Below are 24123 nucleotides of genomic sequence, written 5' to 3'. Positions count from 1 at the left end.
ACTTGGTTATATTAATTATCTTTTCAGTATGTGCAGAAGGCTAGGTTATTGCATTGCAAACTAACTTCTTTTATAATGCTATAGGCTAGAAAATCTCCTCAGCGGAAGCAATATTTGGAAAATATAACCCTCAGACATAACTGCTTAACCTGCTTTCATATAACAATGCTACAAGCATCACTAATTCACCAAAACCTGTCAACTTGTTCAAGAATAGTGGTCAACATACTTACTACTACAATACCGAACCCGTCTTTTTTCTTTTTCTTCTAATGCCCAGGAAAAAAACACTTTCAACCCTCTGAATCATCGAAATGCCTTGGACTATCAAGTTCACCCATACTTGCAGAAGCAAAAGAGTCGGTAGACTCTACAGATGAGAGGGAAGAGACGGAATCATCTGAATCCAACACGATGTGATCATGAAGGATGATGTTATCTTCATCAATTTCTGACACCTCTGACCCCTCTGTTCCTAAAAGTAGTTTGTTTATTGCTGACTTCGCAGTTTCAACAAACCATTCATCCTCAGGGAATGCACTAATAAAACAGAAGAATTTAGCTTTGTGTTGAAACTTTCAAAATAGAGGTCCAAGAGAGAAAGAACCAAAAATGGGAAGACATGCAAACAACTTACCTTTGCACTTCTATGCCTCTAGCAGAAAAAGCCCTGATAGCACGAGCAATTATGGCTGATGCAATCTGGTGGACATGCCTTGATGGGTAACCCGCAAAACGTGCAATTTCAACAGTGAAGTGCATATCAAGAATTAACTGTAACAAACATAGTTGATTATGAGTTAACTCTGTGTGTGTGTGTGTGTGTGTGTGGAGAGAGAGAGAGAGAGAAAGAGAGAGAGAGAGAAAGAGAGAGAGAAAGAGAGAGCATTCAACCCAGGACTCTGGCTGGCAGCACTTGCCAGACTCCAGGGTCCACCCAGCATAAAACTTCAATCTGTTACAGTTTCTCAACCAAGATTGTTTTAGAAGAGATGAAGCAATGACCTATCATGTCAAGGGGTCTAAAGACACAGCCATCTGCAAACTTATTCTATTTCTATGACTCTTATCTGGGCTCTCAAATTCTGTGGTATTTTCCCATAGCAATTTTTTCACTTAGTAACTTTTTCATGATTTCAGTCCTATGTTGAACCATGAAAATCCATCATCAACTAAGGATCCCATATTAACACTTTTCCCGATATGAAAAAGACTGAAATAATGATATCTGGTCGTAGTATTTTTCAAAACGAACAACCAAAAAATGGACAGTATGGAAGCATGTAGGTACCTGCTGTAACCCAAGTGGCTGAAGAGGGCCTGCATCATCCTCGAACACACCCCAAAACTCTTGTTCATCAGACAACCACATTACAACTGTCTCTGTTAACCTGGCAAGCAAAATTTTCTGTATTTTCTCTTTTCCAAGTAACACATCTCCAGCCACAGTTGCTAATTGCTGCAGCTTCGCAAATAATGCCTGCAATACCAGGACAAAGTCTCATAACTTGTACCAAAAGATATACAGCAACAAGATATGCATATAAAGTCCTATGGCTGAATGCAAGATAATGATCACTTGAGCAGAATACAGTGCTTTCAGGATAACAAACTCAACTTTCTAACGGTTATCATAACGGAACCAAATTATAGCTGATGAAATGTGCCACTAGAAACAAATTATAGTTAATGACTACAAGAAGCATGACCCCACCCACAAATATTTGTTATAGCTGCTCTTACACGGTGCATCCCAACAGCCAAACAACCCAAGGTAAATAGGCCACGACAAAGCGAAATTTGGAAATATAGAAATAAAATAATTTAAGAGAGAATGGGAGAGGTTTAAAATATTCAGAATACCATAGGGTAATAACGTTTACACAGATAAGCAAAGCTAAAGAAAAATATTATCACAAGGAAACCCATGTATATGTATAGCGCATTAAAGTAAGAAACAACACCTGAAATGGAAGGGAAGGCAAAGGGGTAGAGCCCCAATACAGCTCCTCCCCATCCCCATTTAAATATATTTGTGCATCCAATCGTGTTTTTCCTTCTCTGGAATAAATGAAGCTCAAGACATATTGCCGACAAAAATGGTCTCGTAGCTTGTCAAATGAATGCTGAAGATGGCGCCTCCAATCCTTTAACTCTGTAGAAGTGCTTGGAATAGGTGTGACATTTTCAGCAGATCCACTTTTTGGTTCCCCACTTTCACTCTGCTGCTTCCAAAGGTTCATTACAGCATTCGGCAGTAGTTCTTCTAAAATGGTAAAAGCAACTCCCAAAATGGCAAGCTGTTCTGAATCTGTTTCAGCTCTAAAGGATACAAACTCCTTCAGCTCTGTCAGATTGTCATCATCAGATGGTCCTGGTAGGGCTTTAATTAAAGCATCCATGTATTTATCAAAAAGTTGACTGATCCTACTCAATATGTTTCCCCCAAAATGCAAAATGGTCAAAGGGGTCAACTGTTCCAATATATCCTGTGAAAACAACATAGCATTATAACTGATTGTTGAGTCATTACTAACAAATTAGTAATGCATCAATGAACTTGACATTACTACTGACCAAAACCGATTCACGCGCATATGTACAGAGAGACTAAGAAAAGTATACTGCAAAACCAAATTGTACATTCATTATAATTATGTTGACACACACATATCAGATGTGCCCACACACACCAGCTGTAGATGGTACCTGCATACTTAGCAAAGTACATAGGTACTCGAGTATATGCATGTAAAATTGCATTTAATTTAACATATTTATCACAGGTCAAAACCTCGTGAAAGTCCTGTTGAGTGGAAAAGTGACCTTTCCCAAAAATACAGAAGAATAATTTGGAGCATTTTAAAATGTTCCCTTCTCAAGAGTAATTTGGAACAACTGTTAAATCAACTCAATATAATTTTAAAGTATTTTATACCATTTTCTTTGTTCATAAGAACTCTTTTTTTTTTAATGTCATTATGTCTGAAAATTTTCCATCATCTTAATTCCTCAAGTTCAATCTTCAAAATACCTATCAAGACCAGCCTATTTGAATTGCTTGTATCAGTACAAAGAGATTAATTTAAAAATTATTTTTAGAAAGATTAGTATAAGACTAACTTACTTCAACAATGCACATAAATCTTATCCCACTATCAGCGAGCATACGATCTGATGATATTGTGAATGCAGACAATGGAGCTGCAAAGCGAGGTGAAAATGACATGCACTCATCAGCTTCTACCAAATCAAGGACAAGTTTTCTGGCCCGTCTAAAGTTCAATTCTAAAACTTCTTCAACAAAAGGCCACAACAGCACCAAAATCAATTTTGACAGTTTCAGGCCTTGCCGTTCCAGCATCAAAGAGTAGTTGAGACTAGCCTGAACACAAACGCTAGCTGCACGTAAGGCAGAAACTGTACCGGAAGATGGTGCATTCTCTTTCACTAACCGTACAAAGTATTCAATTTCCCACTCTGCCCACTGAACAACTCTATTGGTATAAACAGGATTATCACCAAATATTGAACCAGACTTCATCGTTGCCAGTGAGATTGCAGAAAATACGAGCTTAGACAAAGTTGCTGGATATGTCTTTGGACAGACAGAACAAGAAGGAGAAAGAGCTTCAATGCTCTTCTCAAGACGGGACCCATAAAATTTCAGCAGTAATTGATGTGCCAAAGGACCTTTTCCAATCTTTATTAACCCACTTAAGGCCCTCTGCAACTCAGGAAAACTAACAAAAGGTTGTCCAGTAACCTCAACTAGCTGACCTTCAAGCACTGCTTTTCTTTTCAAGAAAGCAGATCTGTATGAGGATCCTTCAGTTGATGAAGTATCTCCAGAGCTTTTCAGTTCTGGAGAGTTTCTCTCTTCAGAATCTAAAGCCTCTAATGCTTCTTCTACTTTATGCTCAGCTAAGAGAACATCAATTTTCTCCAAAACTATCTTGTGATCATCTGTCTCAATTGGCAAGGGATCCTGAAGTTCACCAATCTCAGGGTCTGGCTGGACTTCAGTAGTAGATTGATTCCATTCTTCCAATTGATGGCATACACCAGTCATCAAATCCTGCACAAGAATCCCCTGAGCTGAAATATGCTTTCGGAGCTCAACCAACTCATGTTCCATTTCTACAGCCTCCTCAGATATTCTGCAATTAGCATTAAGATCGGATCATGCATGCATGGATAGACAGGATTAATGAACGTATTAAATTGAATGAAAATCAAAGCAAAGTACAGCTAAGAAAGAAAACAACTTTGGGCCATTTTGTGACCATGTTTCAGTGTTTTGAAAGGCAAGCCCAGACAGACCTCAAAATATGTTCTTGAAATAGAGGATTTAGAGATTTAAAGGATGCAGTGGATATCAAGGATCCATAGTTCTAAGTAATGAAAATGTGAAGGTGAGTACGAATGGTCCATGCCCTTCTGGAGTTCCAACGTGTTTTCCCAAGAAAAGTGAGGTGGGAGACTTGGGGCAGTCATTTAAAACCCTTTAATGTTGGACAACCCACACACGCGACAGACAATCCTCAAAAAGGAAAAAGGTTGGGATGTATGTTGAGTTGATATTAACCACACACATATTTCCTGTTAAATTAAACTATGCTCTCCGAGAAGTTTAGCTATCCTAGCATTCCCCTGCCCAAGAATCATGCCATGGAAAATTTGAGTTGCATGGCTGCAAAATGGATTAGACACTGTTTTATCATTCTGAATAAACTTTTTCAATGCCATAATTATAAGATTACATAAAACTCAGAAGATAATAATTTTATTACTGCTTTAGTCTTTTTGAAATTCTCATCAGGTCACCCATAAAACTCTTCATAATAGCAAATTTCTGCGCATAAGAAGCCCTTGATTTGAGTTGAACCACATATGAGCCTAAAATTCTGGACCCCTTCTCTCTTTATAAATAAGATAGCCTAAAACTCTGTAACTAGGCTAACTTCTTGTATATAGGATCACTGACCGACATTATTGTCTTGTATATGTTGTTACATACAGATAAATTTTCATGTGGAAATCTTTGTTCCTTAAAGATTTTTCCTGTATTTTTCTTTCCCTATGCCCACAAGCTCAAAAATTTGTAGTAAGCATCAATTATTTCAAACTTGCGGACTTCGTACACGAACAACTTTGTAAATTTTTTTGTTTTCTTTTCACATATATAGTTAATGATTGTTTTATTGTTAAACAGGCATACAAATCATTCAGTGTCATTAAATTACCTCAAAAAAGCCAAGTACTTTGTTCGCATATTTCCACATAAGTTCTCCACTGCATCCTTTAAATCTAACAGCTCACAACATAGCTTTCTAATTCCCTGCATTCATAATATATGTATATGTTATAGGAGTGACAGCAACAATAACAATAATGATAACAACTGCTTATTGAAACAATACAACAGAAGCATCACCAGCAACACTTAAAAGAATAACTACAGCAAATAAATACTTGCAGCTTCCAACACCAGACAGCAACTCACTGTCCAAATTGCGGTAAAGTCCATATATTTTTACCCAACCAAACTTACAGAAAACAGAATGCATTTACTACATGTTCTTAAGTATGAAACGCCTGCTTATTCATTATATACACAAGTATAACTTGAAATGGACATCACCCAGATGGCAAATACAATTGTTCCCTCAAATTGTACTTAAGCCAAGAACAACAAGAAACAAATTCAGCTAAGAACTCAACATTATTGATTAATTTGAAATGGGCAATCCTCAAACTCCTCAAAGAGCTAGGAGCTGAGGTCCAAAAAAATTGATCGCCAAAAAAAAATGTGAAAGCGAAATGTTAAATCTTCCATGAACAATAAATGTGGGAGATATAAAAAAAGAAAAAAGAAAAAAAGCATTTTCCTTTATTGATTTCAAACAATTTCTCGTGAGCCGAATAGAGGGTTATGGAGGGAGGAAGAAGAAACCTTTTCAGTGTGGGATTGGTAAAGAGAGTCAACTTTAGACTGGGGAGTGATGCCCTCAATTGATGGGAAGTCGTCGTCTTCTTCGCTGCTCTCCATTTTCGACTTACGTTTGGGCTCTGCGTTTGCCTTTGCTCTCTTCTGGCTTGAGGCTTCAGCAATTGAAGCATATGAGAGCGACAGAGAGATGGCAAAATCGTTGGAAGAGTAAATATCAGACACTAACTTAACTTATTTCATTTGTTTTCTGTCTGTTCACTCTTGATCTTATTTTATTCGCTTGCTAATTGAAACTTAGTGTAATAATTTAATGATTTTTTTTCTTAATAATAAATAGTTTTTGACCAAAGAAATCGTCCTATCTTGTTTTTTTTTTTTTTGTTTTTTTTTTTTTAATTTTATATTTATTTATTTGAATACAAGTAATAATTAAGCGCTGGGTGTCCAAGGTGACTAGCCTTAATGGGTCTCTCTCTCTCTCCCCGCGAGCAGCCCCCCTCCCCTTCGATTTTCTGCACAGTCGGTGGCTTCTCCAATGCACCGCCGCAGCCAGAGCTCACCACCAGCCACAGGACCGGTACCATCTGAACCGCCACTGGTTCACTAAGATGAGTATTTCTTGCTTTTTCCTTTCTTTTCTTTGAGGAAGTTGTTAGTAATATTCTTGAGTGTAAGTCGGTGCCTTCTTTGAAGGTTCTACGTTTATCTCTAGTTTGATCTTTCTCAGTAATTTGTGGCCGAGTCTCTTGCCGTCTCACAGTCCTGCTATTGCAGGTTTTATTTCTTTATTTTGTTTAAATTTACCTGTCATCTGTTTTTCTCCCTCCTTTTGGTTTTTTTGCAGAATGAAGTCAGTGGAATCGTCGTTTTCGAAATCGCTTGTCCCCACTCAGTATGAACAGGAGGGGATTAGTGTGGATATTGAAGTGCTGGAGGATCTGCGCTCTGATTTTCTGTTTTGTTTGGTTGGCAAAGTATTCTCTGTTCACAACTTGCCCATTCTCAGTATGACGGTTTCGGTGTCCCGTTTGATTGGCAATCGATTGGGTTCTTTTCTGGAAGTTGCACAGGGTGATGAAGGAGATTGCGTTGGTCGGTGCCTACGAATCAGAGTTAAAGTTGATGCTACCAAACCTCTGTGGAGGGGTATGAATATTTCTTTTTCAGATATTGGTTTGAAATGGGTTGATTTTACTTATGATGAGAGACTGCCAGAATTCTGTCATGATTGTAGAGCATTGGACACTGGATTGTTCTAGGCCTTCTATGGACATTCGTGTGGGTGGTGTGAAACCTTTCAGTAGCACTTTGCATGCTACCCTGGAGCCTTTTGATGGTCCGCGTTTCTCAGATCGACGGACTCGTGACCGGTCAATCAACTTTCCTGATTTGGTGGGACTGTCTTGTGACGAAGACTGTCGTCGGATTGAAACTTCTTCTGTGGTGGCTCCGGAACTGGCTGTGCACAACACAGCGGTTAGTAGCGGTTATTTGGATTTATCCCCTTCAACTAAGGAGTTACGCCAGTTACATGGATTACAAGGATCTCAAAAACCTGCTGCAGTTTCTCTCTTACCAACTGATAAATTAGAAGCCCAAGTTTCTATGTCTACTACAACTCAATTGGGCCTTTCTGATACATCTACCCTCCGTGGTTCGGCCCAAAGGATTGGGTCTTCGAATCCTATATCCCCTTTTATCCCAATTCCCACATCTCCAATTATAACCCCCAAGTCAATCTCCCCTTCAGCTTCTAACTTTACTGATTGTCCTTTTCCCACTCCTGTCCATCTGGATGTTGGTATAGTCAAACAATATGGGTAGAATATTTTTAGGAAAATTAGGTATTAGACATAATTAAGTTTACTAATTAGGAAGTGAGATATTAGGTATTTTAGTTTGGGTTTTAATACTTAATAAAAAATAGCTATTTTAGATTAGGCCCAAGGCTGGATCGTTGGGCTAGCTTAAAAATGTCAAATAAAAAGACAATTCTACCCTTTTCTCTTAAAAAGCCTGGCCCATTTGTAAACCTACAAATTAAATGACGCTTTTGCCTCTCAACGTTTAAACGACGCGCGAGTTCTTCTCTTCGTTCGTTTTCTTCTTCGTTCAGTGGGTTCGCCATTGAGCTCAATTTTCTTGTAGGTTTTGCTTTTATTTTCTTCGTTTTCTCTCTTCTTTTTTACGCTTCGATTTTCATCTTTGAATATCATCGATTTGGTGATTTCGTTCTCTTTAGTTCGATCTGCAGTTTCTCTTTAGCTCGTTTTGTGGCTCGATTTTGCGGCGCGATCTTGTGGCGTTCAATGCTAAACCCTATATTCTTCGTTTCGTGATCAGATTTGATTTTAAGCTGCTGTTTGGTTGTGGAGATTTTTGGCAGTCCTAAGTTTTGAGGTATGAGTACTTTAGAACCTGTTTTCGATTATGTCGACTTGTATGTTTATGGAATTTAGTTTTAGTACTTTTATCGTGGTTTCCTTTTGGTTTCTATTCGAATTGTTTTGATTTTCTGTCATAAACTACATCTGTCTGCAAGTATATTGGAATGTTACAACTGCTGACCTACTTAAATGTGATTTGATATTAGTTTTAGTACTTTGATTATGCCTTTACCTTTTGAGCAGCAGTGCAGATTTTGACCAGAAGCGCAAATCTGATTTTGACCGTAGAATGCAGGTTTCTTGTTCGATAATTCAATTTCAGAATAATTTTTGCAAGTATATTGGAATGTTACAACTGCTGACCTACTTAAATGTGATTTGATATTAGTTTTAGTACTTTGATTATGCCTTTACCTTTTGAGCAGCAGTGCAGATTTTGACGAAATTGCGGTAGTTTCTTGTTCGAGACAGAAACTGCAGTTTCTTGTTCGATAATTCAATTTCAGAATAATTTTTGCAAGTATATTGGAATGTTACAACTGCTGACCTACTTAAATGTGTTTTGATATTAGTTTTAGTACTTTGGCAGAAACCGCATTGCAGTTTCTTGTTTCATAATTCGATTTCAGACTAATATTTGGAAGTCTATTGGAATTTTACAACTGCTCATGTACATTATTTACTGATTTAAATTGTTTTCTGTTTTTGTTTGTTGTTTTGTTTGCATTTTCAAGGCTAATGGAGGTGTGTGTCATTGCCAAGTGCACATATAAGTCGGAAACCATTATGTTTTCAGTTTCATCAGAGTCATCCATGGTTGATATTTTGAAGACTTTGTGTCTAAGGTTTAAGGGTTTGCAGTTGGGTTGTTTTACGTTACGGTATTCGCTGCCCAGTTATCCGAGTTGTTTTCTAGAAACGGATAGCGATTTGGACATGATGAGGTCATTTTTGTTTGTATCAAATGAGAAGAGTGTTGATATTTTAGTGAAGGATTTATGCGGGAGCAGTGAATATAGTGGTGATTTTTGTGCAAATAAGGAGTTGATAGCATGTGAAAAGGGCGAGTCGTCGTGTTCTAGTACTGTCGAAGACAGAAATGAATTTTTGGGCAGGTCGAAGAGAGCAAGTGCTAAGCCTTTGTTGTCGAATGAGTGGGAGACGTACATACATCATGTAGGGCAGAAGTTTGACGGTGGTGCAGAGGAGTTCCGTTTGAAATTGTGCAAGTACGCTCTTGAAGTAGGATTTAATTTTTTATATGCCGGCAATGACAAGAAGCGGGTGGTTGCTATTTGTTCGAATAAGAAATTGGAGGGTTGTAGCTGGCGTGTTTATGCTTCTCGTTGTGAAGCTACTGGCTGTTTTGTAATTCGGACATTAAATAATGTGCATACATGTGTGGGTCGGATACGGGAATCAAAGAGTAAGATGATGAAGTCTCGTGTGGTGTCCTCCCTCATTGTGGACAGAATTCGTGCAAAACCAGAGCTGAAGCCAGTTGAGATTATACACGAGTTCAAAGATTATTATGGTATAGACATTTCATACTACCATGCATGGTTTGGCAAAGAGTTAGCTAAATTGAACGTTCACGGTGATGAGTCGAAGTCCTTCAACGAGTTAGTGTGGTATGCGGACGCCGTAAAGGAAACTAACCCTGGTTCTCTCTACACTCTTGAATGTGAAGCTGGAATTAATCGCTTTAGACGGTTTTTTGTGTCGTTTGGCGGTTGCATTGCTGGATTTCAATATTGCATACCCTTGTTGTTCGTTGATGCTACGTTTTTATGCAATGCATGAATGAACTTCAATTCTACCCAACCCGTTAATCTATATAATAGGGCAAGCAAATCTGCATGTTTCATACCATGCATTTTACCACTGTGATTCTGAATGTCCCATTATATAAACTAACACCCATTTCAATCATCCCATAATTCCCCTTTTGCTAGTCATCTTGTCTACACCATTGATCTCCAAGCCCAAATCACCCAATCGACAATTATACTGCTGATTTCCTAATCTACTGTGCACACGGGCTCGCTTAAACTTGGTCCCTACAATGGTTAGACTCAACTACACAAAAGATTCTTCCAATTATCCTCTTTTCCATAATTTTTTTATCAACCCAAAAATTCCAACCACCACCGACAACATATGAATATGTCAAAATTAATCAAATTATAATGATAATTGACAACACATATACATCCAATATCAAGGATAACAATCAAAATATAACCAAGCATAATATAGGATTTACAATAATAATCAAATAATATTACCAAGCATAATATAGTATTTACAATATTTAATTAAATCAATGCATGCGAAATCTCCCCAAGAAAAACCCCTACCTCAAATCCAAAGCTATTGTACAACCCCCAGTTGAGTTTTTCCAAAATCTTATCACACTTAGTTTTCACTCTCGAATTTTTAAGAAACTAACACAACTTTGAAGAACCTATGATTCAAGAACTATTAGGTAAGGCTATTTATAGTAAGCTAGAGTAGGCAAAAAAATATATAGATGAAGCTTAACATTGTGCTACAAAACTAGCCTAGGGATTTCTAGACTACATCCTAGGGAGTTATAGACTACATGGGTGGCTTGAAAGTAAACTGCCACCCCAATTAATCCTTAGGTGCTGGCTCTGGAGAGTGCTTAGTGAGCACTTGCCAATTACGTTTATATATATAAGAATATCTATTGTTCTTACACCTCATACCAAAACATACCACCTCATGCTTCAATTGGTTTTTGAAGACTCCATAATGCAACACGTCACTTTTAAGAGAAAGCTTAGTAAGCACCAATACATTTCTAAAAGTTTTTGTGTGTAGAATAAATATTAAATGAATTGTTATAGTTAAAGTCATACAATGAGGTTTGATAGGCTATAGCTAGATTCACGTAGCTTACTATACAACTAACTAATATATATATATATATATATATATATAGTTTTGAAAATTAATAATTATAAATAATTAATTTTATGAAATATTAATATACATATTTAAAATTATGGGGTTTCACAATTTCTTCAAAAGTATGGTTTCTTGAAGGAATTGACCCTTTCATCTCGAAATCTATATTTCATTATATTTGTTCGATTTGGAGATGAGTCGCCGGTGCCATGGAGTGAAGGAGCTGACGGACTAGTTGCCATTGCCATGAAGGACTAAATTCCCAGCGTTGCTAAGTTGGAGAAGAAGATTGCACAAATGAGGTATAGCTCATCTTCCTAAATAGATCTAGGATTATTTGAGCTTGCTTGTGTTTCTTTGTAAGAATCTTCTTTGCTTAGTGGATTGCCTGGTCGATTGATGACCCCCAATTTTTCCCAGTGGTGGGTTTCTGGGTGAATAATTTCTGGTTTGCAGATTCATTATTTTTCTGGGTATGTGTTCTTGACAGTTGACTAGTCATCGCATGATGTTCATGCATTTCTGGGTTTGTGTTCTTGCGGTTGACTAGTCATCACTGTCCGCTATTTGCTATTTATTTGATTATGATGTTTTTCACACTTTCACCATAGTTGTTGCTAGCATAAGGGATGCCTAGATTGACGGGTCCTTCTGAGTGCTTAGGTTGTCACTAGTAATCTTCTAGGCTTACAGGTGTAGATTCTTATGCTCTGTATGTGTGTGTTCTTGGTTATGGTTTTTCACGACTAAGCAGTTGACTAGTCATAATTATACTTAGTCAAGCTTTAAAGTGTTTGAGTATTGCTGCGTCTGTTTGTATAACATTTAAATTTACCCATCGTCACCTAAGTATCAATTTCAATAGCACCGTTCATACACCTGAGCATTTAATAATTACATGTTTATAGCTAAATATTTCTAATTGAGTCACGTCTAATTTATTTTAGAGGAAATTTTAAATTACTATATAATATAATAGAGGAGGGATAAAAATTTAAGGGAGCCAAGGCCACTCCAGGCCTAGGAGTGGCTCCGCCACTTACAGTGGTGAATAGAAAGAGAGAGGGGAGGAAGAGGAAGAAAGAAGGGTGGCTGCCATGGTTTAGGGTTTTGTTTTCTTCGTTTAAGTTTCTTTTTTCTAATTTTATTTCAAAAGTTAAGAATTAATAAAGTAAAAAGTCTAGCTGTAAAATAATAATTAATTTCTTTTATAAAATGGACACATGACCATATTTAAGTGGGAGTACTATGCGCTGACTTGATAGTACCCCGTATCATTCCATAATTTCTCGTATCTTCGGGTTTTTGCCTTCTTTTTTATGTTTCATACAGAATTTATTTCTCAAAAAAGGAAACCACAAAATGAAAATGAAGAAAATAGAAATATTAATCCATGATAAAAAAAATAAAAAAACAAACAAACAAACGAACCTCCTCCCGATCTTCATGTCGTAATTTCATCTTAAACATTGTTTAGTATCTCATATCAATCTTGTTGCAAGGAAGTGCCAACTACAATTGACCGAAAAAAAAAAACAACAGAAGAAGGTGCCAACTGTATGAAGTTTCAACGGCTCCTCTGGAAGATGTCTCCGGAGAGCACTAAAGTTTTTAAGTCATCAACTGTGAGAGCAAAGGCTTCTACTTTTTTGTAACATCGGACAGTTTTGTACGAGACAGGTTGGTCATCCAACGTTTTGGTTTTCGCTGCCCAATCCAGAAGTTGTTCTCCAAAAAACATACCTTTCTCAAGAGTTTTGAATGAGGTTGAGGGACGTGCGTCTCCAGCATCCCTTATTGGCTGGTATGCTTGCATAGAGCCTGATATAATAATGAGCATCGTGTTAAGTGGCTGTCCCGCTTCAACAACCTGGGTATTCTCCTCGAACATCTTTGGCTTGAGATAGTCGCAGATCGTTCCCAATGCTTGATCGTTCATATTTTGAAGCTCCTTTACCTATATATATTAGAAAATTAGATTCTAAACCTCCTAAGTTTCAATTTTGATTACTTCCTTATAAAATATTAAACATTGGCTATATATATCTATGATGCATCTCAGCTTGTATGTTCCACCAGAGTGTTTTTAATGATCTTTTTTAATGTTGTCTTCAAATATCCTGTTTGCTCTAATCAAATTATTGTGGAAGTAGAAATAGAAATGTCTATGGAGGTATTATTATTGCACTGCTTAAAAATTGTGAAAACTTGGTAAGAAATTAAAGGGGAGATTCAGTGGCATCATTTGTAAATAAATCAAAACACATGGACACCTTTTATCCTACACGGCATTTGCTTCAAAAATTGAATTTTACTTGGAATCGGTAGTATAGATACGTTATTATATTTGAAGCTTTTGAGTTATAATTCACCTATTTTTATATGACTCTAAAGAAGTTCTATAAAAAGATTCACGGACATACTTCCGGCCAACAAAATTCATAGAGGAAAAGGAACCTACTTTTTTCAGAGTCTCCATGCAAAAATGGCGCCGTATAATGCTTCTCCCATATTCATCAAGAATAGAGAAGATATAATTCACATCCGCTTCAGCTTCTCTGCTCTCTTCCAATTTGTATTCACTAATACCACGCATAATATCTAGGGCCAGATCATCAGAAATGCCATTTATTGTCATCCAGAAAAATATCACCTCTAATTTGTCATCTATCTTCGGGTCTCCAGCAATTTTGAGAATTCCAACTGTTTCAAATTAGAGCCACACATGATAAAAAAGAAAGAAAGATAAAGAAAGAAAGATGAAAAAAGAAGAAGTGCCAACTATTTCAACGGCTAAGGATTGACTAAACTTTACCTTTTGACTTCAACGGGAAGATGTCTCTGGAGTGCACTAAAGTTTTCAAGTCATCAACTGTGAGAGCAAAGGCTTCTACCTTTTCAGAACATTGGACAGTTTTGAATGAAATAGGTTGGTCATCAAAATTTTTGGTTTTCACTGCCCAATCCAGAAGTTGTTCTCCAACAAACATACCTGCCTCAAGAGTTTGGAATGAATGAAATGCAAACTACCGTTTCGCCAAAAAAAAAAAAAACAAACATACCTTTCTCAAAAGTTTCAAATGAGGTTAAGGTGTACGCCTGCATAGAGCCTGATATAATAATGAGAATCGAGTTAAGTCGTTGTCCCACTTCAACAACCATGGCATTCTCCTCGAACATCTTTGGCTTGAGATACTTGCAGATCGTTTTCAGTGCGTAATCACTCATATTTTGAAGCTCGTTTACCTATATATCACATAAATTAGATTATAATTCCTTGTATAAGTTTCAATTTAATCTTTTGTCTATGATCCATATCCGCATGTATGCTCCACCTGAGTGTTTTTAATGATCTTTTGTCTTCAAATATACCGTTTCCTTTAATCAAATTCTGTTTTTAAACTTCTTTTTTTTTTTTTTTTGCATTTATAACAAGCTATTTGCTAAAAGTAAATTTGCATTTAATATTGCAATTTTTGTGATAAATCCACGGCATTTGTTTAGGTACATAAAAAATGTATGACTTCTGCAAATACTGAATACACCCTAAATTCATATCCATTTCATATAATAAAATTAAAAATTAAAAATCCTACTATCATACTTGCACCGAGAAAAGAGAGAGAGGAACGGGAACCTACTTTTTTCAGCATTTCCTTGCAGAAATGGGGCCCATAATGCTTTTCCCATATTCATCAAGAACAGAGAAGATATAATTCACATCCACTTCAGCATCTATGTTTTCTTCCAATTTATGTTGACTAATACCACGCATAATATCTAGTGCCACATCATCATAAACGCCATTTATTGCCATCCACAAAAATATCACCTCTAATTTCTCACGTATCTTCGGCTCATCAGCAATTTTGAGAAGTCTAACTGTTTCAAATTAGTGCCAACTACGTGATCAGAAAAAGAAAAAGAAGAAGTGCTGACTGTTTCAAGTTTCAACGGCTAAGGATTCTCTAAACTTCACCTTTAAACTTCATCGGGAAGATGTCTCCGGAGAGCGCTAAAGTTTTCAAGTCATCAACTGTGAGAGCAAAGGCTTCTACTTTTTTGGTACATCGGATAGTTTTGAACGAAGTAGGTTGGTTGTCAAAAGCTTTGGTTTTCATTACCCAATACAGAAGTTGTTCTCCAACAAACATACCTTTCTCAAGAGTTTCAACACAATGAAATGCAGACTACCTTTTGGCAAAAAATAAAAATAAAAAAATAAAAAAAATAAAAACATACCTTTCTCTATAGTGTCGAATGAGGTTGATGGAGCTGCTTCTCCAGCATCTGTAATTGGCAGGGCTGCCTGCATAGAGCCTGCTATAATATACAGCATCGCGTTAAGTGGTTCTCCTACTTCAACAACCTTGGCATTCTCCTCGAACACCTTTGGCTTGAGATATTCGCAGATCGTTCCCAATGCACAATCGTTCATATGTTGAAGCTCCTTTACCTATATATGTATCAGAAAATCAGATTCTAATCATCGTCTAAGTTTCAATTTTGATTATTTCAAGATTGATCTTTATCCTTGATCTATATATATCCATTATCCATCTCAGAATGCATATGTCCTATCTGAGTGTTTTTATTGATTTTTTTTTCTTCCCATAATTCTATCGTCTTCAAATATATCGTTTGCTATAGGCTCAACCATACGAACAAACACAAACTAAAACCCACATAAACTAACAATAAATATGGTTTGTGGATGAGCTCCACCACAGTTTTAAGAAGTCAATCTTTGTTCCTTAGAGAGTGAATATTGTGCCTAATCACATACTACTGCCGAGATTACATGGCTACGCTCTTTTATCAAAGATTTACATTTCTTCCCTGGCAAACCTCCCCCTCTCTCAGCTAATCCCATATTCAATGCCCGCACCAAACACATTGAAATTGACTACCATTATATCCGACAACTTGTCACCAGTAACTCCATTTCCATCAGTCATGTTTCCTCTCCTTATGAAATTGCTGACATCTTCACCAAGAGCTTACCTAAAGCCCAATTTCAACACTTGAGTTCCAAGCTTATCATTGTCTCAACACAACTCCGCTTGAGAGCGTATGTTAAGAAACAAAACAATCAAATCATCCAACTACGAAAGAGAAGAAAAAAAATACTTAAGGCACTCAACAAACTTGCACCCGAACCAGCAAGTAGCCAGCTCACACGGTACCTACGTGGAAGGGATATGGATGAGCCAAGGCTTATTCTTCCTTGTATTATTTTGTTCTAATTCTATAGACTTCTTGTATGGGAAAAAAAAAAGGAGAGAGAAAAAGAAACCTACTTTTTTCAAAGTCTCCATACAGAAATGGCGCCGCATAATGCTTCTCCCATGTTCTTCAAGAACAAAGAAGATATAATTCACATCCACTTCAGCATCTATATTTTCTTCCAATTTGTTTTGACTAAAACCATGCATAATATCTATCGCCACATAATCAGAAATGCCATTTCTTGCCATCCACAAAAATATGGCCTCTAATTTCTCCCGTATCTTCTGGTTTGCAGCAATTTTGAGAATGCCAACTGTTTCAAATTAGCGCCAACTACATTATAAAAATAATAAAATAAAACATAAAAAAGCACCAACTATTTCAAGTTTCAAGGATTGTCTAAACTTCACCTTTTGAATTCATCGGGAAGATGTCTCCGGAGAGAACTAAAGTTTTCAAGTCATCAATGGTGAGAGCAAAGGCTTCTACTTTTTTGGAACATCGGATAGTTTTGAATGAAACAGGTTGATCATCGAAAGTTTTGGTTTTCGCTGCCCAATCCACAAGTTGTTCTCCAACAAACATACCTTTGTTAAGAGTTTCAAATGAGGTTGAGAGACACATCTCACCGGCAACCCTAATTGGCTGGTATGCCTGCATAGAGCCGGCTATAATAATGAGCATCTTGTTAAGTGGTTGTCCCGCTTCAACCACTATCTCATTCTCCTTGAAGATCTTTGGCTTGAGACAACCCCAGATAATTCCCAATGATTCAGAATTCATATGTTGAAACTCCTTTACCTGTATACATCTAATATAATTTAATCATTATATAAATTTAATCCTAATCCTCATATAAATTTCAATTCTAAAAAAACCTTTCAAAAACCAACTTTCTCTCTCTCTCTCTCTCTCTCTCTCTCTCTCTCTCTTTTCATTCTTTTAGGGTTTTTTTCGAAATGGATTCAGGTCGTGCTCATCTAAATATTTTGAATATGGGATCAAATTGTAATTTTTAAAACTTTATTTTTCACACCGAGCTTCTTCTTCTCGACAGAAAGAGAAAAAGGCTAGATTAACGGCAACACCAACTCAAAGAACTAGAAGAGACAAAGTGTAATACCACGAAAAATTCAAAGTGGAGTTGTTTTATTTCGGTGAAAAAAATATATTATGGTGTAGAATAATTATCAAGTGATTTTGGATCGAGAATATTGAATTAAGTGTGTTTAATTTCAATTGGACTAAAATGTCCTTTTGTACTAAAGTTTGTGATTAATCAAAGGAAGTACGAGAAATTAAAGTGAGAAAATTACGATTCTTAGCTAGAAAAATAGAGTTTCATCTGACAAACGGGTAGGCGCAAACTGTTCAAAAATTGGAGTTAAACAAATAATATTTGCAATCTCATCCAAGTGAATCATATAACCTAGAAATGTCGCATTATTGATATTTAGTGAGAGAATTTCTATAGATGGAACATACAAACTAACACTAACTATCTTTTGGTTTTAGTGGTATTTGTCCCTACTTGATTGTAGGATTTCAAGTTTGGTTTGTTGAGAGTGTTTATCCTGGGACCTAGCCTGGGTCCTAATTAATTAGGCTACTTCTGTTGCCAATTGGTTTTAGGGTGGAATCTTAACTTCCTTCCACACCACATCACAATGTGCTATTTCCTAAACTGGCCGACTTTACCAACTCTCTCATTTTACATTTTTCATATGGGTTTTTAGAGATAGATTATATATATATATATATATAGAGAGAGAGAGAGAGAGAGAGAGAGAGAGAGAGAGAGAGAGAGAGAGAGAGAGTTCTAGTGAGAGATTATGCATAAATTAGGTTTTGCTTTTTGGGAGAAGAGTTCATGGGTTCTTTGAATTCCTTTTGGGGCTTTCATTGGTATTTCATTTCTCAAACTTTTGTTTAGTGATATGAAGTTTTTATCTCTCATCACTTTTATTTGCACCATTTTGGAAAACTTGATTTTCTCTTTGGTGTGTCTATGAGTGTTCATGGCATGGAAATAGGTTTTCAAGATTTCATTTTGAAAGCTACTTATTTTTTAGAAAATCTGACCATAACTTTGCACATCTAAGTTTTAATCTCTCATCCCTTTCATTTGCACCATTTTTGAAAACTTGGATTTCTCTTTGGGTTGTCTAAGAGTGTTCATGGCTTGTAGAAATGAGATTTTCAAATAGCTTTGAAATTTGCTTCTATTTTCGAAATCTACTTTACCCATTGAGAATTTTTTTGAGAGTAATTTTACTCTGAATTCTCTACTTGGTGAAGTCTAGGTTTTTCATTGTGAGATTTTGAAAATGGTTTTTTGAAATCTGTTGTACTTTTAAAATATGCGTCGGGGTTCATTTTGACTAGTCATCTTCTTTAGTCTAGATCAGATTCCTGGTTGATATCTTCAAGAATATAGTTTCTTGAAGAAATTGAGTGTTTCATCTCAGAATTTATATTTCATTGTTCTGTTCTATCTGGAGCTGAGTTGTGGTGCCATGGGGTGAAGAAGCTGGTGGACTAGCTGCCATTTCCATGAAAGACAAGCTACTAGCTAAATTAAGTTTGGAGAAGAAGGTTGCATAGGGAGGTAGTGCTCATTTCCTAAATAGACCTAGGATTGTTTGAGCTATGATTACTTTTTCTGTAAGAATCAGCTTGTGATTGATGGTTCCTTCTAAGTACCTAGGTTGTCACGTAGTTATCTTCTTGGCTTACAGGGGAACGAGATTTGTTTGTTGAATGTGTGTGATGTTTGATGTGTGATCTTAGGTCTGTGACTAGGTGTTGGCTAGTCATACATTTGCTGGGATTATTTTGTTGGTCTAATTTGTGGTTAGCTAGATTTTCATTTATTTTTACCCCTTACACTTAAGTATCAATTTCAATAATTTAATAACCTCATAATCAAGAATGGGATCAAGTAGGGGAGAGTAGTTGACCCAATTCTAATTCCTTGAGTACCCTATCTAAGTTCTACGATTTATGACTTTCTCCATTCCTAATAAGTAAACAAGACCTATATAGAGATTCCTGAACATACTTCTAAAAATAATAAAAGCAAATAAAAGCAAAAAGGAAAAAAGATACCTACTTTTGTCAGCATCTCCCAGCAAATACTCATGCTAAAAATTTCATGCAGGCCGTCAACAACAGAGAATATATAATTCCCATTCACTTCACCATCTTTGTTTTTTTCCAATTCCCTTTTTTTAATATTATCCGAAACATATTTAACAAGTCCATCTGGAAAGCGATGCATTTTCATTTACATTTGTATCTCCTTTTCTTTCTCACGTCCTAACTCCTCCTTAGCCAACGATCTTGTGAGTGCTTGTTGCATGTACATCTGTTTCATAACAAATCAGAATTCAGTTTCGTCATTTTAAATATGCATAAACATCATCCGTAGTGTATGTGAGTTTAAACGTCTTTCTCAATAGAAAAAATTTCTATAAAAAAAAGTGTAAACATAGCGTCACCGATAAACGAATAAAATAATACAAATTTATAAATAAACCCAATTCTAGACATGTTACTATTTAAACATAGAAACACACCCAAAATTAACTCCAAAGTCAACAATTGTATATTTTTTGGGTGTGTTTATAAATGGGTTTTGAGTGTGTGTAATGATGGGTTTTGGGTGTGTTTATAAAGTGTTTTGGGTGTTGGATTTTTTTCTAATTTCAGCTCCAATTTTGGGTGTTTTAGTGAAACTCCCTAAAATAATACATTATAAAAAATAAAAAAAAGATAAATAGTCATTCATGTCATTCATTGAAAAGTAAAAGGATAAAAGAATATGTAATCAAACACCTACTGTGGACAAAATTTGAAAAATACGGTCAAGCTCGAGGCGCTAAAAAAAAAAAACCACATTTTTCCTTCTTCCCATAATTTTATTGTCTCTGTTGTTTATGTATGGATTTATTTTTCTTGGTGTTTGAGATTTTGGTTTTGGTGTCTATGGATTTCAAGTGGTGATTGGGTGTGGGGTTTCTGGTTACTTTATTCGGATAGCTGCTGCTGGGAGCAGATCGGATTGGTGGAGTTGAGTGTGGATTTGTGGTGGCGGGTATGGCTAGGGGCGAAGGGGGCAGGTGGGGTGGGACTGTTTTCAAAGTTGTGGGGTTTGCGATCAGATTTGGACATGGAAGAGGATAAATCAGGGTGGCGATATGCGGAGGAAATGGTGGCCAAATTGAAAGAAAAGATTAAGATGGTTAACATTTGACAAGTCAGTGACCAAATTGATGAAAATCCTTTCACACGAATAACTGAATAATAATTTAAAAATTTTACTAATACCAAGAGATTCATCAACAAAAAAAAGAAAATATTCATCAAGATCCTTTTTTATTTATTTATCAAGAAGTGAACATGATTTAACACCAGCGTACCTGTAGGTTTCCAAGGAGATATAAAAATAATAGCAGGCCAATCAAAGAAACGATAATTGCAAAGCAGTTTTCCCACACATAGCTACTTGTTTGCATATTCGTACCAAAGTTACTGCAAGAACCAATTAAGTATTTAATATATAGATTATGTTTTGTTATGAAATATTTAGGATATTTAGAACCAATTACGTATTTAACAGATTCCTCAAATCCACTCTTGTGAGACCAATTTCATATTGTATTTGTCCAGAATGATTTATGAATCAAGACGTGAAAAATAGATAATTTAGATTGTTAAAATAAAACTTGAAATGGACCCAATAAGTTGTCCTTTAAACAAAATGTCTCTTGTGCGCTATCCATGTAACCCTAAACCAAAATGACATAGTTTTGAAAAGTTTTGCTTAACATACATATATGCATACCTTAGATTTCTGACCCCCCACCATATGCAGTAAAAGAACTTGGTTGGAAAATGCATTGATCTTGTGTTTCCATATTGAATAGCATCAAGAAATATTCCAAAATTAAATACGGTAGCATTTGGTGGATTTGACGGGCATAACTCATTTAGGAAGGTGATATTTCGTGAAGTACTGCCACTGCAATAATCAGTAGCTCCATAACTTATAGCATTTTTACAGGATTGGTGCCAGCATGATATCTCTCGTTGAATAGAAAAGAAATACCAAAAACCTCCAAGTACCTAACCACAAATTGTTTATTCATGATTAGATCAACTTCAAAAAGGTTAGTCAAATTGTGGTTAATGATTGTGGATAGGCCAATAATCACTTTTATGGAGAATCACTTCTCTCATGTGCTTTTCCTCAAAATCACTTGAAATGATTATATGAAAAAGCACGTGGAATGTGTTTCTCCCTATAAGTGATTATGGTCCCAAAAGAGCGTCAAGTAGCAGTTACAAAGCTAAAGATAAGACATAAAATTGTGATTTATGAGTTATGGCGATGAAGAACTTACATGACTAGAAAGAACATAGAAGGAAAAATATAATGCAGCTTGAACCACTGTTTTGGTTTTGTTCTTGAGATGATTACTGAATATGTAGATTTGGAAAACCCTTGCCAGATAATGCATAACAAGGAACACGTTCACGGTGGTCACTCTTTGGCCGAAATGTCCAGATCCTCCTGACTTGAAAAAGAAAACTAGTATTGCCAACTGGGAAAAAAAACAGCTGGTTAGAGACAAGAGTGAATAAGCAAAATCTAACTATGTACGCATAAGAAAAGGTTGACCTTGACTGGTTTTCGTGATGTTCATTTTGACCTTTTGTTTAGGTAGATTATGCGTATCTTATAATACCTCTCATCAGCAAATTACCAACACCTCTCAGCACAGAGCACACCCAGTGAAGGGTCAATATAGCCGTTGGTAACAAGATTGCTCAATATACCCAGATAGCTCCAACAGTTGATGTGGCATGGACAGCTTGCAAAATATTCTTTTATTTTCTTCGATACCTCTCTAGAACCTTTGTGTAAAAATCCTAGTATATATTTATACTCGCTGATGTAATTATACCTCTTGGTAATAATGCCTTAAATCAAGGACATTAATAAAGGGCAAAAAAATAGTCCTAAATTATTAAATGAAAATTGGATCTCCATTGAATAAGGGTTTTTTTAAAAACATTTTTAGCATGAAATAGGTACATCTCCTAATTAAAAGCTTATTTAGGAACTCAAACGTTTGCATTATTTAAGCAACAAAAGTTGAGATTTCAATCTCTTACCTGTGGGATGGGAAGGATAAGGAAACCGCCAACTAATATACTCACAAAGATGTCGAAAAGTATTGCAAAAGTGTTCGCAAGCAAAGAGCTATCAAAATGCACCCTTCCTTCATATACGTCTTTACAACTACTAAACACATGATAAATTATGGTACGCAGTGCGAAAGCGGCATCAGGAAGTGCTCGCAAGCAAAGAGCTGCAGTCTTCAACCTTTTGTCTATTCCAAGGCACTTGTTCTTCTCATCGATGACTGGAATGTAAAAGAACAAAGGATCTATTGACACTGCAATACATAATATTATAAATGCATTTTTCCTCGTTAATGGAGAGAAGAAGATGCGCCAAAGAATTCCCTTCTCTTTCCTTGCATCATTGTAGTAATCATCGCCGAAATTGAAATACAGCCTGATAAGAAATGATGTCAGAAGGGAACAGAAAAACCAATCATATGTACAGACGACTTTTAGTAGCATCCATATTCTGAAATTAAAACAATACGATCAATGTTTTTTTTCTTTCTAAAATTCATAATGCGGATTACCTTTGTTTTGGTTTTTTTCCACACATCATTCAAATTAAAAAAATATTACAGCTTACCCTTGTTTTGGTTTTTTCCTTCAATTTATAGGTTTTAGGATTTATATATAAAATCAATACAAGAAATGAGTTTTATTATAAATTTCTTTTAATTAATTAACATATATAAGAAAACAATAATGAATAATGAGAACCAATAAACCTAAATCATAAAAAAAGACGAGCAAGCTAAGTACTAGCTCGAAATAAATCTAACTACACTATAAGCATGGTCACCTGAAAACCCCAAAAGGTACATATATATACATATACTAACCTCACGGTTTTGGACACAAATGCGGGAACCTTCACAATAATAATCTGAATGAGAGGCCTGAAATATATAAACGACTGCAGCTTAGTTTGTCCTTTAGATTTATTGTACTTACTTACTTCAACATAGGCATAAATTATTTAAGAGTTTAACATATATAAGAAAACAATAATGAATTATAAGAAAACAATAATGAATAATAAGAACCAATAAACTTTCGACCAAAAGTTATATGCATATACTAACCTCACGATATGGGCCACACGTGCGAGAACATCATTACTATTCTCAGGGGCGATAGTCCTGAAATATATACAATTGCATTAGTAAGTGGTTTTCCTTCTTATTTCTTCAACAAAAGTCATCTTAAAATAAATATTTCTGATTACCCTTTTTGGTTTTCGTATAAACCAACCTGAACTAGTCAGGAAATAAAAGACAAATACAAAACAATATATCTCAAAATAATAATTCTTGATGTAACTAATGGTGGATTAAGGTGATCTCATTTGATAGTTCAATCAAATCCAACAAATCAAATACAATTAAAACTTAAAATCCGGTTTAATACTTCGGATTAAAATAGACC

General features: G+C 35.9%; 4 protein-coding genes across 4 annotated transcripts; 1 reads left to right on the top strand and 3 right to left on the bottom strand.

Moving 5' to 3' along the window:
• Positions 1–137: 137 nt before the first annotated feature.
• On the bottom strand, positions 138–6257 carry LOC103325422 (LOW protein: exocyst complex component-like protein). The gene is made up of 7 exons (XM_008227578.2): positions 5957–6257; positions 5247–5341; positions 3128–4160; positions 1965–2489; positions 1292–1480; positions 638–774; positions 138–540 (listed from the first exon to the last, which is right to left on the bottom strand). The coding sequence occupies exons 1-7, from the start codon at positions 6050–6052 to the stop codon at positions 294–296; spliced, it is 2322 nt and encodes a 773-aa protein (XP_008225800.2). The 5' UTR covers positions 6053–6257; the 3' UTR covers positions 138–293.
• A 1973-nt stretch (positions 6258–8230) lies between these two features.
• On the top strand, positions 8231–10143 carry LOC148918597 (uncharacterized). Its single transcript, XM_089048662.1, has 2 exons — positions 8231–8353; positions 9075–10143. Exon 2 carries the CDS (start codon positions 9079–9081, stop codon positions 10141–10143), a length of 1065 nt encoding a protein of 354 aa, XP_088904788.1. The 5' UTR covers positions 8231–8353; positions 9075–9078.
• A 2509-nt stretch (positions 10144–12652) lies between these two features.
• LOC103325467 (putative cyclic nucleotide-gated ion channel 13) lies at positions 12653–14282 on the bottom strand. The gene is made up of 3 exons (XM_008227632.3): positions 14090–14282; positions 13736–13977; positions 12653–13231 (listed from the first exon to the last, which is right to left on the bottom strand). Exons 1-3 carry the CDS (start codon positions 14262–14264, stop codon positions 12842–12844), a joined length of 807 nt encoding a protein of 268 aa, XP_008225854.2. The 5' UTR covers positions 14265–14282; the 3' UTR covers positions 12653–12841.
• A 95-nt stretch (positions 14283–14377) lies between these two features.
• Positions 14378–19758, bottom strand: LOC103325465 (putative cyclic nucleotide-gated ion channel 13). The gene is made up of 7 exons (XM_089048564.1): positions 19616–19758; positions 16914–17304; positions 16575–16816; positions 15517–15730; positions 15254–15430; positions 14916–15156; positions 14378–14520 (listed from the first exon to the last, which is right to left on the bottom strand). Exons 1-6 carry the CDS (start codon positions 19643–19645, stop codon positions 14921–14923), a joined length of 1290 nt encoding a protein of 429 aa, XP_088904690.1. The 5' UTR covers positions 19646–19758; the 3' UTR covers positions 14378–14520; positions 14916–14920.
• Positions 19759–24123: the final 4365 nt, after the last annotated feature.

Source organism: Prunus mume, linkage group LG3 (genome assembly GCF_029339155.1).
Source record: "Prunus mume cultivar Tortuosa linkage group LG3, ASM2933915v1, whole genome shotgun sequence".
Taxonomy (NCBI): Eukaryota; Viridiplantae; Streptophyta; class Magnoliopsida; order Rosales; family Rosaceae; genus Prunus; species Prunus mume.
This window is presented reverse-complemented; position numbering and strand designations above follow the sequence as displayed.

Bases quoted from the DNA above. Each gene is read 5' to 3' on its own strand.
- LOC103325422 (XM_008227578.2), bottom strand. From the start codon at position 6,052: ATGGAGAGCAGCGAAGAAGACGACGACTTCCCATCAATTGAGGGCATC. The intron at 1,481-1,964 runs GTGTTGTTTCTT...CTGGTATTGCAG, and splicing joins TGCCTTCCCTTCCATTTCAG to GCATTATTTGCGAAGCTGCA. The intron at 541-637 runs GTAAGTTGTTTG...CTGTTTTATTAG, and splicing joins AGAGGCATAGAAGTGCAAAG to TGCATTCCCTGAGGATGAAT.
- LOC148918597 (XM_089048662.1), top strand. From the start codon at position 9,079: ATGGAGGTGTGTGTCATTGCCAAGTGCACATATAAGTCGGAAACCATT.
- LOC103325467 (XM_008227632.3), bottom strand. From the start codon at position 14,264: ATGTTTGTTGGAGAACAACTTCTGGATTGGGCAGTGAAAACCAAAAAT. The intron at 13,978-14,089 runs GTAAAGTTTAGT...AATTTGAAACAG, and splicing joins CTTCCCGTTGAAGTCAAAAG to TTGGAATTCTCAAAATTGCT. The intron at 13,232-13,735 runs GTAGGTTCCTTT...TAATATATATAG, and splicing joins GCATGGAGACTCTGAAAAAA to GTAAAGGAGCTTCAAAATAT.
- LOC103325465 (XM_089048564.1), bottom strand. From the start codon at position 19,645: ATGAGTATTTGCTGGGAGATGCTGACAAAA. The intron at 15,731-16,574 runs GTAGGTTTCTTT...ATACATATATAG, and splicing joins GTATGGAGACTTTGAAAAAA to GTAAAGGAGCTTCAACATAT. The intron at 15,157-15,253 runs GTGAAGTTTAGA...AATTTGAAACAG, and splicing joins CTTCCCGATGAAGTTTAAAG to TTAGACTTCTCAAAATTGCT.